Here is a 12,491-nt window from a genome sequence, read left to right as displayed (position 1 = left end):
CAATCTGTCCTTGATTTGCCTGTGGAGTCGATGGATTATTTTTTTCTTCAAATATAGATTAAAAGGCATTTGATTTGCTAGAACCAGCTGAAAAGCTCTTGTGCACAAGTCTAGTCACATCTAGGCTACTTTGATCTTAATTCTGCAATTCGGATTTTAAGTCACTACAATGCAGAGTTTAGAGAATAACCCTGCATGCAGCAATTTTCCAATTATGGAGCATAGTAATGTTCATTGAATATGGGTGCAGAACAGAGACCCACAGCAAAAAAAGCTAATTATAGAAACATATAACAAGGATTGGAGCAGACCTTCAGAAGACTGTCAGTAGTATAAAACATCAGCATTTATTTATCCACAATTCATCAAAAGCATGACTGCACAATATATACATATACACAGAAAAAAGAGAAATGTGCACAGAACCAGGGAAGTTGCAAAAGTTCATCTGCATCCATGCATAAAACAATTATAGCATATATTTACTGGTGGCATTTTGGGGACATGTATTTGTTTTCCCAGCCGTAACATCCATTGTGGAAGAGGGGAAGTAATCTTCAGTCACATTTGCTCATTCTTTCTCAAACAAAATGTATAGATTACATGTAAACCTACTGTAAGGTGAACACATCTGCGGTCCATTGAACCTTTATTTTCCAAAGACCGCAAAAATCTCATTAACAATGTAAATATTAAGCTACATATCTGTGAGAAAGAATTGTTAATTTTTTTTTTTACACACAGCATGAGTGTGCTGGAAATCAGATAATCAGCAGGTTGTGTAACTTATAGTTACTGATACATTTGGAGTCTTTTTTTAAAAATACTTTTTCTGTCTCTAGAAATACACAAACTATAAGCCTTTAGGGGTTATGTGAAAAATGATTTGTGCTGTAACCATTGCTGAGCAAACCTTGGAAAGTCCCCGCTGGTTTCTCCACTGCCTGAACTGTGCACCAGATATGATCTTTATACATAACCCCTTCATGTCTATAGCTCGACTAATAAACTATGAAGCGTTAGTAGGTGATTATATAACGTACAATATCTAGCAAGTCTTCTGGACTTATTCACTAAACTGGGAGTTGTGGAGAACTGGAAGGAGAATTGCATGATGTAGACTTAAATAAAGTTGGAGAATTTTGTGTGTGCATGTAATTCTTGTAAATTTCAACAACTTCTTGTGACTAATTCTATCTATCTATCAATATTCTGATGATACTATAGTTGCTCATGTAGTGAATTAATAAATGCTTGTAACCTGCATGTATCACTATAATTTTCAGTGCCGTCATGGTTCCCCCTAACATAAAAAAAGAAATTACCACTTTTTTTTTAACTTCTATGTAATATTTACAAACTGAATACAAAATAAGCCATCCCGCCATCCCGTACCACTGAGAGTTTCTTCTCTACTCTATTCGTGTTTGGGTCCTGCATCGGTTTTTGACTAATGTATTACTAAAATGTGTTCATTCCACTTGCTCTTGCTCTCCATTACTTCGCTGGAAACTGCTGGTCTGCTTGTTCCAGAGTCTCCAGTAGCTGCCCTCCAGGGCCAGCAGCTCTTCGTGAGTCCCCTGCTCTGTGATTCGCCCGCTTTCCAGTACCAGGATACGTTTAGCCTGCTGCACTGTGTGCATGCGATGAGAGATGAGCAGCACTGTCCGTTTCTGGGGATTATCATACAGGGCACTCTGAATCTGAGGGGAAAAAACAAGATTATGATAGATGAAGATAGGTTGTGAATAACAGTTTATGTATGCATCAGCTTAATGGTAGTTTTGGCTGGTGGTAGATATTGCTGGTATCTGAGGTGGAGCTGGGAGAATGTCAGTGTCTTGGGTGAAATTTGGGAACACGTGTTGGTATCTGAGGTGGAGGCTTAGAACACGTGTTAGTATCTGAGGTGGATATGTAGAACACGTGTTGGTATCTGAGGTGGAGGCTGGGAATATATGTTGGTGTCTGAGGTGGATATGTAGAACATGTGTTGGTAACTGAGGTGGAGGCTGGAAATATATGTTGGTGTCTGAGGTGGATATGTAGAACATGTGTTGGTAACTGAGGTGGAGGCTGGGAATATATGTTGGTATCTGAGGTGGAGGCTCCGAATATATGTTGGTATCTGAGGTGGAGGCTGAGAATATCTGTTGGAATTTGAGGTGAAGGCTGGGAATAGCTGTATCCGAAGTAGAATAACTTTACATCTCAGGTTTAAGGTGGAAAGACATTTTGTTGAAGTTTGACTTGGAGATATCTATCGATGTGTAAAATGGAAGCTGGGAGTGCCTGCCATTATTGGTGTGTATGAATGATGGCACTAGAAACGTGTGAAGAAGCCAGCAGTGACTAAATAGAAGGGAGTTACTAAGAGGACTTATTTGACTTTACTAAGGATGCTTATATCCATCATTGGGAGGTTTTAGGAGTCAGTTTTGGAGACGTTAGGAGAAATTGGTTTGATAAGAGGAAAGTGTGATTGGAAGTCAGTTTAAGCCAATCTCAGAGGAGGTATTACATGATAAGGGAAGTGTGATTCGAAGGAACTGGTTTTGACGAGGTTCAAGAGAGGTAGTGTGAGAAGCAGAAAATATGATTGAAAGGAGTTGGTTTCTCTAACGTTTAAGTGTGATTGGAAGACTTGGGTTTCAAGGAGGTTTTGAATTGGTAGTTTGTAAAAAAGGAAAGTGATTGCAAGCAATTGGCTTTGGTCAGATTTGGAATAGGTGGTTGAAGAAGAGCAGAGAGCCATTGGTTGGTTTCGGTAAAGCTGGCATTTGGTGATTTGTAAAAAGGAATGTGCGATTGGCAGGAATCCATTTCAGTGAGGCTGGAATAGGTCGTTTGTAAAAAGAAAGGTAGTTTTTTTTTTAAAGAGTCAGCTTCAATGGGAACTAGTGTTTGTGCTGTTTCCTTGCATATTCGCCCTGGACTCACATCGAGCTCAGTCTTTGTATCCAGGGAACTTGTGGCATCATCTAGAATGAGAACCTTGGGATTCCTTACAAGAGCTCTTGCCAATGCCACCCTCTGCTTCTGACCACCAGAAAGCTGCCCTCCTTTCTGGCCAGCACCTAACACATTGAAAGACATTATATGAGTATATACACATAATAATAATAATAATAATAATAATAATAATAATAATGAAATCTACATTGACACACACATATCGATATAAGTTTAAATACAAACATAAAATGCAATAAATACATTTGTATGTATATTTTATATCTTCTTATTTATTAATGAAGAACTTTATGAGTATTTTTTTCTTTTTTCTGCTTATTAAATATGTATTTGGTTTCCAATCTCTCAGTAAGGAAAGGAGCAAGCTCGTATTATTATAATTAGTATTATAAGCCAACATTCTATCTGTTGATGTGACTATAGACACTTTATTGGGCAAGAAAGTACAATATAATTATTTATTTCTCTGCTTTCGGGGGAGGAATTGTAATTGCCATATTGTGTGGCAAGTCTTATGATTTTATGCCATTTAAATTTGGATTTATATGTGTGAAGAATTTCACATGCTGATCTAAAAATGTGTATTTGTGTTTTTAACTCCAAATAAAACAAAAGTAATTTTATGGGTTAACATATTGTTGTGGATGTAAAGGGAAAGGAGGTGAAATTATTATTTCTTATTTATAAAGCACAAACATATTTTGCAGCAATGTTAGCAAGACATAAAAGTAATGTATGCAATACAAGTTAGACAAGAGTTTATTTCGAACAAGCTTGCAATTTAAAGGAAATGCATTATAGCTATAAACAAGGTAACGTGAAATGTATCCAGGGGGACAATCATTTGTGTATCAATAGTCAGGTAATGCTTTCTTATCCTCTTTCATCTACTGTTTCCAGTGCTTAGCAACAGAACAACATCATCCCTTGTAAATGACTGACTACCTTCTTTTATTCTCTTGGACTATACAAACACTGTAAGTGAAGACAAAAAGAAGAATACCTGTCTGATATCCATCGGTTAATTCTGAAATGAAATCATCAACATGCGCAACTTTAGCTGCATCCTGCACCGATCTCTGGGGTACCTTCTCCAAGCCATAAGAGATATTGTCCTCAATGGTGCGGGACGTGAGAGTTGGTTCCTGGCTGACCACTGACACCTACACAGGGAGACAATGGAAGAAGGATATTACGGGGGCAACTGACAATTTTCTGGAAATTACACCATTGAATAAATCACTGAAAAATCAGCCATAACTTCGTATTAACACATTTCATGTGAATCTCTGTTTTCTTTTGAATGTAATATATTTGGGATTTCGCAATTTACATCACAATCCAGTTCCGTCCTGGCACAGCCAAGGCACACACTGCATTGGAAGAGAAAAAAAACGAAAAAAAAAAATATTTCTTTCTCTTCCTACTTCTCCACGTACTGGGGTTGATTCACTAAAATACAAATTCCAGTGAACTGCAATCCACATGGAAGAATGTAGACAAAAATAGCAGATCTGGAAAAATTCTCCAATTCAGATATAGTCACAGTTTAGGTGTTTTAGCCTTAATGTTGCAATTCAGATTTCAGTCCACTACAGTTTAGACTTTAAAGAATAACCCTGGAAGGATCCAGTATTTATTTACAGCAGATAACATACATTAGGAATACTACACTACAAACTGTGATACACAAAGTGTGGATTGTATCAACCAAAATGTTTATTTGCAAAATGTGGTTTAACCCCTTAAGGACACATGACGTGTGTGACACGTCATGATTCCCTTTTATTCCAGAAGTTTGGTCCTTAAGGGGTTAAACTAGAGGAGACGAGTGCCATATCACATAGCTGGAGAATTATTTCAACAGCTATTTTGTCCTACAGTTTGCGTTTTTTTTCCCTCAGTTCCCCAGTTTAGTGAATAAATCCCTATGTGAGTATGATTGTGGTGAATTGATATGCTATTTCCTATAGATATTCCAAAAAATAACCAATTATTTTTTCTGCTTGTGTCACCGATTTACACTATATTTTTTTTCTTGTCTCCTTTTTTTCTTTGTTCTGGTCTGATTTGTATTACCATAATTTGGAAGGATATACAAATGTATCCTCCATTTCAAGTTTTATAAGTAAGTGTCCTTCTCTCTACATATTTTAGCACCAATGCACATTGCTTGAGAGGCACAAGGTACATTATATATTCACACTGTACAGTCTATTTGGGATTGCACTTTTACATGACCTGTTTGCACTTTATGTATATAAGTACACATATACAGATGTATATATAAAACACTATCCTAAAAAGGCACAGCGCACTTTTTTCTATCCACTTACCTTTTTAACGCAGATATTTGGGCCTAAATAATCCCTTTTCCAATTTCCTGTTTGCTGAATGGACCCCAAACAGTATTTGTCCTATTAAACTATATCAAGTCACATATATTCTGACTAACCTGCAGTAATACAGATAAGTGCTGTGTTAGTAAAAAAAACAGACACACAGTGTGAATAGTACCTTTGTGCGGTAGAATTTGTTCTCGTATTCTGATATTGGTTTTCCGTCCATTAGAATCTTTCCATTCTTCGGTTCATAAAATCTGAGCAGCAGCTGCACCACTGTGGTCTTTCCTGCGTCGCATTGACCCACCAGAGCTGTCACTTCACCAGGGCACAGTTCAAAGGACACATCCTAAGGGTATGGACAATAGACAAGGATGCAGAAACTGATACTTTCTATGAAAGAGACTTATAATAATAATGTCTGTGTGGGTATCGGTACCTGCAGAGCTGGGGTATCTGGATTTTTCGGGTATGAGAAAGTAACATTCTGGAACTGAACGTGCCCTTTGAGACTGCTAGGGACGAGGGTGCCTTGTTTGGGCATTTGTGGAGTGCGGTCCATATACTCAAAAACCTTTTCTGAGGACCCAACAGCTTTTCTGACATCAGGGTACATTCTCAGCAAGACCTGGGAATAGAAAGGCCAGAGATCAAGTATGAGTTAGATGCACACTGCATCAATAAGATAGAGTTATGTGACAGCAGCAGGGGAGAGCTGAGACCGATTCGCAATGTATTAAAGTGTGAGAAACTTGCCAAGCATCACAGGCAAAGATATCCATACAGCACCATTAAGGCTGATACCTGTTCAGCATCAGTCACCCTGCCATCATTGAGACAGATAGTCATGAGTTTACTTCCAAAGGAATAACCACAAAAGGCAATGCTAGACAGTCTCACTAATAGCAAGTCCTCAAAAATCAGAAAGGCACAGAAGATTAGAGACTAACAAGCACATGTATGGTTACTCATTAAATTGGAGAATTACCAAAGTCGTTACACACAGTCACAGTATCATGGAATGAGATTCTCACACAGCATTCACCTACACATCAGAGTGATACATGCACTGCATCAGTGAGAGAAACAAGAAATAACATTGGAACAAGAGGGGTCCACACAGTATGGGAAATAAAAAGATGCATAATTGGTAGATCACCAAGGACATACGATAGCCACCAATAGAACTGACATTCCAAGAGGATTGACCCTATCTCTTACATCCACGGCTGACGTAAACTGCATCTCATACAGGACAAATGACACCAGATCTCCACCGCTGACTTCTCCGTTGGTCACTAAGCGTCCTCCAAAGTACAAAATCCCAACTTTCAAAGCCAGACCTGCAAACTGCAAGTAGGACAGTAAATAGTTAAACTGGCAATTTTTGCCTTCCACAAGTCCATGTGTTTATCAAAGTAACTTATCTTTGTAAACTATATACATGGCAGTAATAGACATTGAGATCGTCAATTTGTACAGTTGTAAAACAGATGAAAAAGTAAAAACGACTAATTTCTGTGATTTTGAATACTAAGCTGCCATCAGATGAACCAATATTAAATGGATTTTCAAAACTGGAGATAAACTGAAAAACTAAATTAACTTCAGTCTGGATCTAGCACAGAATAAACATGTTTAAGAACACAAGTCCTAAGTGTTATGTGCAAGGACGTGCACACATGTTTTGGCATCATAAGATCATTTCTGGCCAATCCCTGCCATCCTATAGCTATTTAAACTGATTATCAGTGTCCTGTCGTGATTTCCATTTACTGGTAATCAGAGATTGCGTTGGCATTTTGACCTTGGCTTGTACTTGACTATTATTATATCTGGTATCCTTGATCTATTGGCTTGTCTACTTGTTTCTGTCTTATTCTGAATCCCCAATCTTGGCTTGTCTGTGATCATTTTATATTTACATTAAGTCTGGACACTCAAAGTGCTGGTAATACGTACATATCTAAGCGTTTACAATATATATATAGCTTTACTTAGATACTGCGTATTGGGTCATTGTATATCCTGACACAGAGATACCGCAGACAGTTATTACTTTACCATGTGTCTCCCCATGTGTCCTCTCCTGAAAGTTTGACATTTTGTCCATTTATGACTGGAATAACTGACTGTACTAGTATTCCACTTCCCATTTGGTATTTCAGTCCTATTACAGCTTTTTCCCTTGGGGGCTAAACTAGCAACCCTTCAGGCGTGATTCTAAAATAGTTGCCTCTGAACAAATGGATGCATTTTAAACAGGCAATTGCCAATGTATTTTATTTAGACACAAACAAAATTATCAACTGTCAACATTGGCTTATACTTCTTAATAAAAAAGCTAGCCTGAAATCTTTTGATAAGCTCATATATTTTTTGTAATTTTCTACAATGTTACAAGAAATGAAAATATCTTAAATCCCAATCTGGATACTCGGACACAAATAAAATGCTAATCCCGAGACGACACCTTATCTTTGTACTCACGCTGTTGGCCACATTGGAGCAGCCATAGGCAAGGGCCTCCATTTTGTTGAGCTGGTAGGTATCATGCAATCTGCTTTCATAGCGCTGGCTTTCACCCTCCTCATTAGCAAAACTCCTTACAGTCTTCATGTTGGAGAAAGCCTCCAGTGCAACCTGATTAGCTTTTGAAAGAGATTCCTGGACTTTCACAGCCAGGCTCTGCAGGGAAGACATGGGATATAAATAAATATATTATATACACACATATAAAGAATACTGAGTGCACCTTTTACAGTAGCTATTACACGTGTGATGGATGCAGGCACAGAGTTAATAGAACTGGTTGGGTAACAGGAAGAAGCATCTAGATACTTACTGAGGTTTTCAAAAAGCCCTACCCTCTTCATTAGCAATGAAGAATGAATTTGGGAATAGATCAACATCTATAACTACATCCTCCACGATGCTTTGTCATTTTAAAAGGTATGCAGAGCATCATGGGAGTTGTAGTTCTACGACATCTGGGGATCTAACTTTTGGACACCTCTGCCCTAAAATCTAACTAATCACAGCATAGCTAAGATAAACTGGTGAGTCCAGGTGAGTTATAGTCCAATTCATAGTTGCTAAAGCAAGGAATATAGTTTTAATATATTAGGAACATGTTTAATGTATAACAAATGTATTTGATGTGATTGTTGAGTTTCAGAAGGTTATTGTTAATGCATATACTCATTATTAAATACATAATCAGACCAAAAGCTATTGTATTTAGCTACACGTACTGCATTTGTTTTTAATTAATACACCTTTCAGTGAATTTAATTAGTGTCATAATATTCCCATTGATAGGATTTATCTATAATTTTCTTCTCCAAACTGGAGCCTTACACATATCATGACATCTGCCCATAAACCCCCCTAACTCCCAATCCTAGGCACTGCCACTCTTTTAGAATACACCGGTTTTGTAGCGAAATGGTTACTACTTTTCCATTCAGTTGCAAGCTCTTTATATAACAAATATAAACTTTAATATAAACTGATGTACAACATCTACATCTTACAAGGCAGTTTTTAAAAATGCCCCACTACAGATCTAAAAGGATGTGTTACTGCTGGGCAGTAATATAAACAAACAGCATTGTCAACCTCTCTATAAGTACCCATCTCAATGTCCTGCTAACAAAAACACAGCTTTCTGACTGCAGCATTCAAGTGAATATATATAGTTTATGTGCATCATAATCATCAGGATTAACAATACTAAACAAATAAATTGGAAACCAAAGACACAAGGACAGAAAGAGGGCGATAAACTTGTGTCGTGGATGACAACTTCCTCACCTGGGAAAAAGTTCCTGAGAGTTTTGGCACAAGTGTGATGACACACAGACACATCAAAGTGAAGAGTGTCAGCTTTGGGGACAAGCTCAGCATATAAGCAATGAGGAATACAGCTCTCATGAAGTACCACATTAACAGGCTCAGATTACTGCTCAGAGATTCACTCATTGCCGTGATATCTGAAGTAACGCGAGATGTGATGTCCCCTGCAAGAGAAATCGCGCCATTCAATAGTTTGTAATATCGTGGGTTATTTGTAAGAAAAAGCATTGATAATGCTGCATACTATTACACAAAGCTAAAAAAAAAAGGCTCTTAACAGTTACCTGTAGGTACGGTGTCAAAAAACCCAATCTCCTGCTGCAGGACAGAGCGGAGAACCTGTCCCTGGGTTTTAGTGTGTATTCTGCTCATCGTAATATTGTAGATACAGTCACACAGGAATTCTGTCACCGCACTGCCAAGACAAAATCCATTGTTATATTCAGAGCTTTTCTGTGTTTGAATAAAATACTTTGATTTTCAATTCAAAGGAACATTCTAAGCACCAAAACAACTTTAGTTTAATGAAACAGTTTTGGTGTATAGTTCATGTCCCTACAGTCTCACTGTTCAATTTTCTGCCATTTCTCTTGATTTCTCCCATTAGTAAATAACGCTGTGTGACTCACCTGGAGATGGTGATCAGACTCATAGCTGTGATGGCACTTTTAAATGCTGAGGGATCTTCCTTATTCAGAATCCAGTCGGTCATGCGCCCTGTGTAGGAAGGCAGAGCCATCTCGCCTGTAGCGCAGTAAAGGACATAAGACATTATAACACATGATAAGAATATGACACGAAGCACATATTTTATGTCAAAGTTTTAAAGTGCCGAATTTTTAGGTGTGGTTTCATCACACTGTGTTTATGCTGACTATGCATTCAATGCCATCAAAAGGTCACTAATAAGTAAAAAAAAAAAAAATAAATAAATCAAAATTTGTATGTATACTTTTCTTGTTTGTATATACAGAGCAAACTAATTCACAAGGATATTTCTTGTGTTAACAGTTTTTACAATTTGGGATCACACATACAGATCTGGCTCTACTTAAAGGGATTCTGTATGATAAAAAGGCCAATGGATTCAACATTATTTTTCAGTTGTTGACAGTAAAATCCATTACTTACCCCATGATGACAGTATCAGAAATACTGACGCAAGTGTAAATCTATATACATAAGGCTTTAAGAGAGTAATCAAGCGCATCAAGGAGCCTGAAGACGTTGCAGTCTCATCCTCTTCCTTCTCAGCTGAGGGACCCAGCTCGTGCCAAAGAATAGCTGATGTTAATGTGAGGAGGTAGTTCAACACTAACAAGTCCCAACGTTTCCAGCTGTAGAGGATCTCGGAGCTGCTATTTGGTGACACTACGCTGCATATAGTGGCACAGGATGGGATAAGAAGGCTGAGGACAATGTAGGGCACTGGAAGTGGGTCTCCTTCCATCCATGAAGGCATCTTGGACCAGCACCTCATGACACGCACACCCAAAATCAGAACCAATAATCGTGATAGACCCACCAACCAGGCCCCAAGGATGGGCAAATACAAGGTGTTTATTTGAGGCAGACATAACCCCAACAACTGTAGGGTTGTAATGTCCAGAACAGCCAAACATACTGGTGGGCTGAATCGTTTCATGATGAAGGAACCTGCAAAACATTTGAAGTGACACATGGATACATGTAATACGTGGTTGACACGTACCAGGAAATTATAAAGGCACGAGTATAACACAGAGATAACACAGATATATAGACAGGACTGTCAAATTTGCCATGTTTGTCAAATGTAAAATTGTTCTAACAATTAGTTACAGAGAAGAAGTTGTTTAAAGAATCCAGGGCTGGTTTCTGGTCATGGGTCCTATTGGAATATAACCCGTGCTTTGGTGTAAAAAAAAAAGCTGTGTTTAAAACAGGGTTTATTGCTAAGGGTACCCGCAGAAATACAGGGAGAAGTATGAAACACGCCTGTCGGAACTTATTTGCATGTCCAGCTGGGAATTCTGGGATACTTCCAGAAACAAGATTTCTGTCAGTTTCTGTGTCCAAACAGCACGTCTCAAAGTCCAACTTTAGATACGCAGGTACTGCACAACAGTAAACTGTGGGGAGTTTTATCATACTTGGACCACAAAGTATTGTGGACCACCAAGTATACTTGGACCACAAAGTTTTGGCCACCCAGAAGTAGAAATGTCCCCCTATTGAGTGTGTCATGGACAGGAGTGCCAAAATTAATTACAGTTGCCATAAACAGCAGCTACTGTTCTACAGAGCACTCCTATCAATCTCAGGCAGCCCGGAACAAGACTGCCAATGCTGCAATAAGATACAGCATGTCACACTGCGCTTAATATTTATTACAGTGTGATGTGGCTCTGTACAAAATGGAAAATGAAAATGCAATCTGCCCGTCGAATTATATATTTACATGTAATGTGCTTTAAATTGCTGTAATATTTACAGATCACATACTGAGTGATAAAGATAGTATATTCATCCATTGAACTATTACTAAATTTCAAAAAATAGCAAGAGACTCTACATATTATTGTAGAACTGGAAACGCATAGAAATCATTGAAATGAGGCAGCTAAAAGTGAAAACACACAAAGAAAATAATAAAAGGGGGGGGGGGGGGTCAGACTAAAGGGGGGCAAACTGTAGTGGGGGGGGGGGTCAGACTAAAGGGGGGCAAACTGTAGTGGGGGGTCAGACTAAAGGGGGGCAAACTGTAGTGGGGGGGGGGTCCGACTAAAGGGGGGTAACTGTAGTGGGGGGGTTGGAGTCAGACTAAAGGGGGGCAAACTGTAGTTTTGGGATATGAGAAGGTTCCAAGGTTATAACATTATTACTGGTTTCACTGGGGGCTGGGTCTTATATCTGCTTCATTGCCTCTAACAGTAATTTAAGCTTTTAATAACACATATCTATATAGGGATATTGAATTGATCAGGACAAGGTTTCCAATTTAGCTGATTTGACCTAATATTGCACTTTTACTTCCTGACTAGTCGCACATTAGTGAATATAACCCTGACAGTTAGCCTGGACATGATGGTTTAACAAAGAGACAGGAAGCCAGTGAAATGAGGAGGACATCACATGGAGTAATATTATAATATTGTAATATTTAGGATATTTACCTCACTCCTAGCTGCTCTCCCCTCTCTGTGTGTCTGCAGCTCGGCTGGGGGAGATATGGCTTCTCTCTCCAAACATGGAAATCCCCCTCTGTATGTGAATATATAGCCAAAGAGAAAGCGAAAGTAAACTCCAGTCTGTATCGAACCGACACCCATTTCTTGT

The 12,491-nt window shown here is 38.5% G+C and overlaps 1 protein-coding gene across 1 annotated transcript; it reads right to left on the bottom strand.

The window, feature by feature from the left end:
- Positions 1–1,389: 1,389 nt before the first annotated feature.
- On the bottom strand, positions 1,390–12,480 carry TAP1 (transporter 1, ATP binding cassette subfamily B member). Its single transcript, XM_063431526.1, has 12 exons — positions 12,329–12,480; positions 10,305–10,829; positions 9,803–9,917; positions 9,458–9,588; positions 9,132–9,337; positions 7,806–8,003; positions 6,537–6,665; positions 5,755–5,943; positions 5,491–5,664; positions 3,977–4,136; positions 2,941–3,077; positions 1,390–1,703 (listed from the first exon to the last, which is right to left on the bottom strand). The coding sequence occupies exons 2-12, from the start codon at positions 10,816–10,818 to the stop codon at positions 1,473–1,475; spliced, it is 2,184 nt and encodes a 727-aa protein (XP_063287596.1). The 5' UTR covers positions 10,819–10,829; positions 12,329–12,480; the 3' UTR covers positions 1,390–1,472.
- Positions 12,481–12,491: the final 11 nt, after the last annotated feature.

Source organism: Pelobates fuscus, chromosome 9, assembly GCF_036172605.1.
Source record: "Pelobates fuscus isolate aPelFus1 chromosome 9, aPelFus1.pri, whole genome shotgun sequence".
Taxonomy (NCBI): Eukaryota; Metazoa; Chordata; class Amphibia; order Anura; family Pelobatidae; genus Pelobates; species Pelobates fuscus.
Note: the sequence above shows the minus strand (reverse complement) of the source record. Positions and strands in the feature narration are given on the sequence as shown.